This window comes from Penaeus monodon, chromosome 28 (assembly GCF_015228065.2).
Source record: "Penaeus monodon isolate SGIC_2016 chromosome 28, NSTDA_Pmon_1, whole genome shotgun sequence".
Lineage (NCBI taxonomy): Eukaryota > Metazoa > Arthropoda > Malacostraca > Decapoda > Penaeidae > Penaeus > Penaeus monodon.
Window position 1 is genome coordinate 5,520,119 of NC_051413.1, and position 1,005 is coordinate 5,521,123.

Sequence of the window (1,005 nt, forward strand, 5' to 3'; positions counted from 1 at the left end):
CATAAGAGACTGAGATTTTATTGTTTTTTTCCTTTTCTCCTCAGGTGATCAGTCAGTCTCGAGCAAGATTTGCACCACAGATTCCAATGATCAAGAAATGCATAGAGTTACTTATTGATAAACAGTACCTTGAACGCACTCCAAATTCAACAGATGAATATAGCTATGTGGCCTAATTCTTAGCTTTGTTAGTTGTTTTTCATAATATTTTTTGGCAAGACCAGTCATGAAAGGTCTTCAGAAAGGATTGCCCTGAAACTGTTTCTTGGAGACTGATACACCTACATATATATCTTTGGCTTCACTCTTGGGTGGGGCTTGTACAGTGTGTTGCCTGTTTGGAGGTGAATTTTGTACATTGATTTAGGTGTTATATAAATTTCCCCCCCTTTGCCTGAAGGAATAGCTGATTATTTGAGATACCCAGATGTGTAAATAGCCCAAACAGTGGAGTGATGATGAAGTTGACGTGGGTTGTAATGCTGCCTCTCATATTGGACTCTGGATAAGGGCCAAGCCCAGCTGTGTGTTAAAGTCATGGGAACGCAAAGATAAAACTAAAATGTTGGTTAGGTTTCACTAATATTTAGTAAATATTACCCTTGTAGTTTTATTTTTTATTTATTGAGTCCTAATAGTTCAGCTAGGATGGGTTTGAAATTGTTCCCATGTTCAGACCTAGCTAGGCAGAAACACTGTATAAAAAGAATTTTAGTCTTTCATTCTTTGTCCAGCTTTTTGACCCATTGTGAAAATGATGCACTGGAATATTATTTCATGGATTTCAAGGTGAAAGTTTTAGGTAGCAGCTTGTTACCTCTTTGAAGGTATCTCCCACCATGTGGGATGGACCTCTAGAATCTCTGACTGGCTGCACTTCTCTGCTACTTATCTTTTTGTTTATAAAATATACTCAGAGATAGCTTTCACCTTTTCTAGGTATGACTTTGTAGCAGACTTTCTACCATCATTTTTTATGTGCTTATTCAATATGTATGTGATATG

The 1,005-nt window shown here is 37.1% G+C and overlaps 1 protein-coding gene across 1 annotated transcript in view; it reads left to right on the top strand.

Moving 5' to 3' along the window:
* Positions 1-607, top strand: part of LOC119591321 (cullin-2-like) — a 12,355-nt gene extending 11,748 nt beyond the window's left edge. Inside the window, exon 16 of the mRNA XM_037940050.1 lies at positions 45-607. Within this exon, the coding sequence (XP_037795978.1) occupies positions 45-176 (132 nt within the window). The 3' untranslated portion in view covers positions 177-607. The remainder of the gene's footprint in view (positions 1-44) is intronic.
* Positions 608-1,005: the final 398 nt, after the last annotated feature.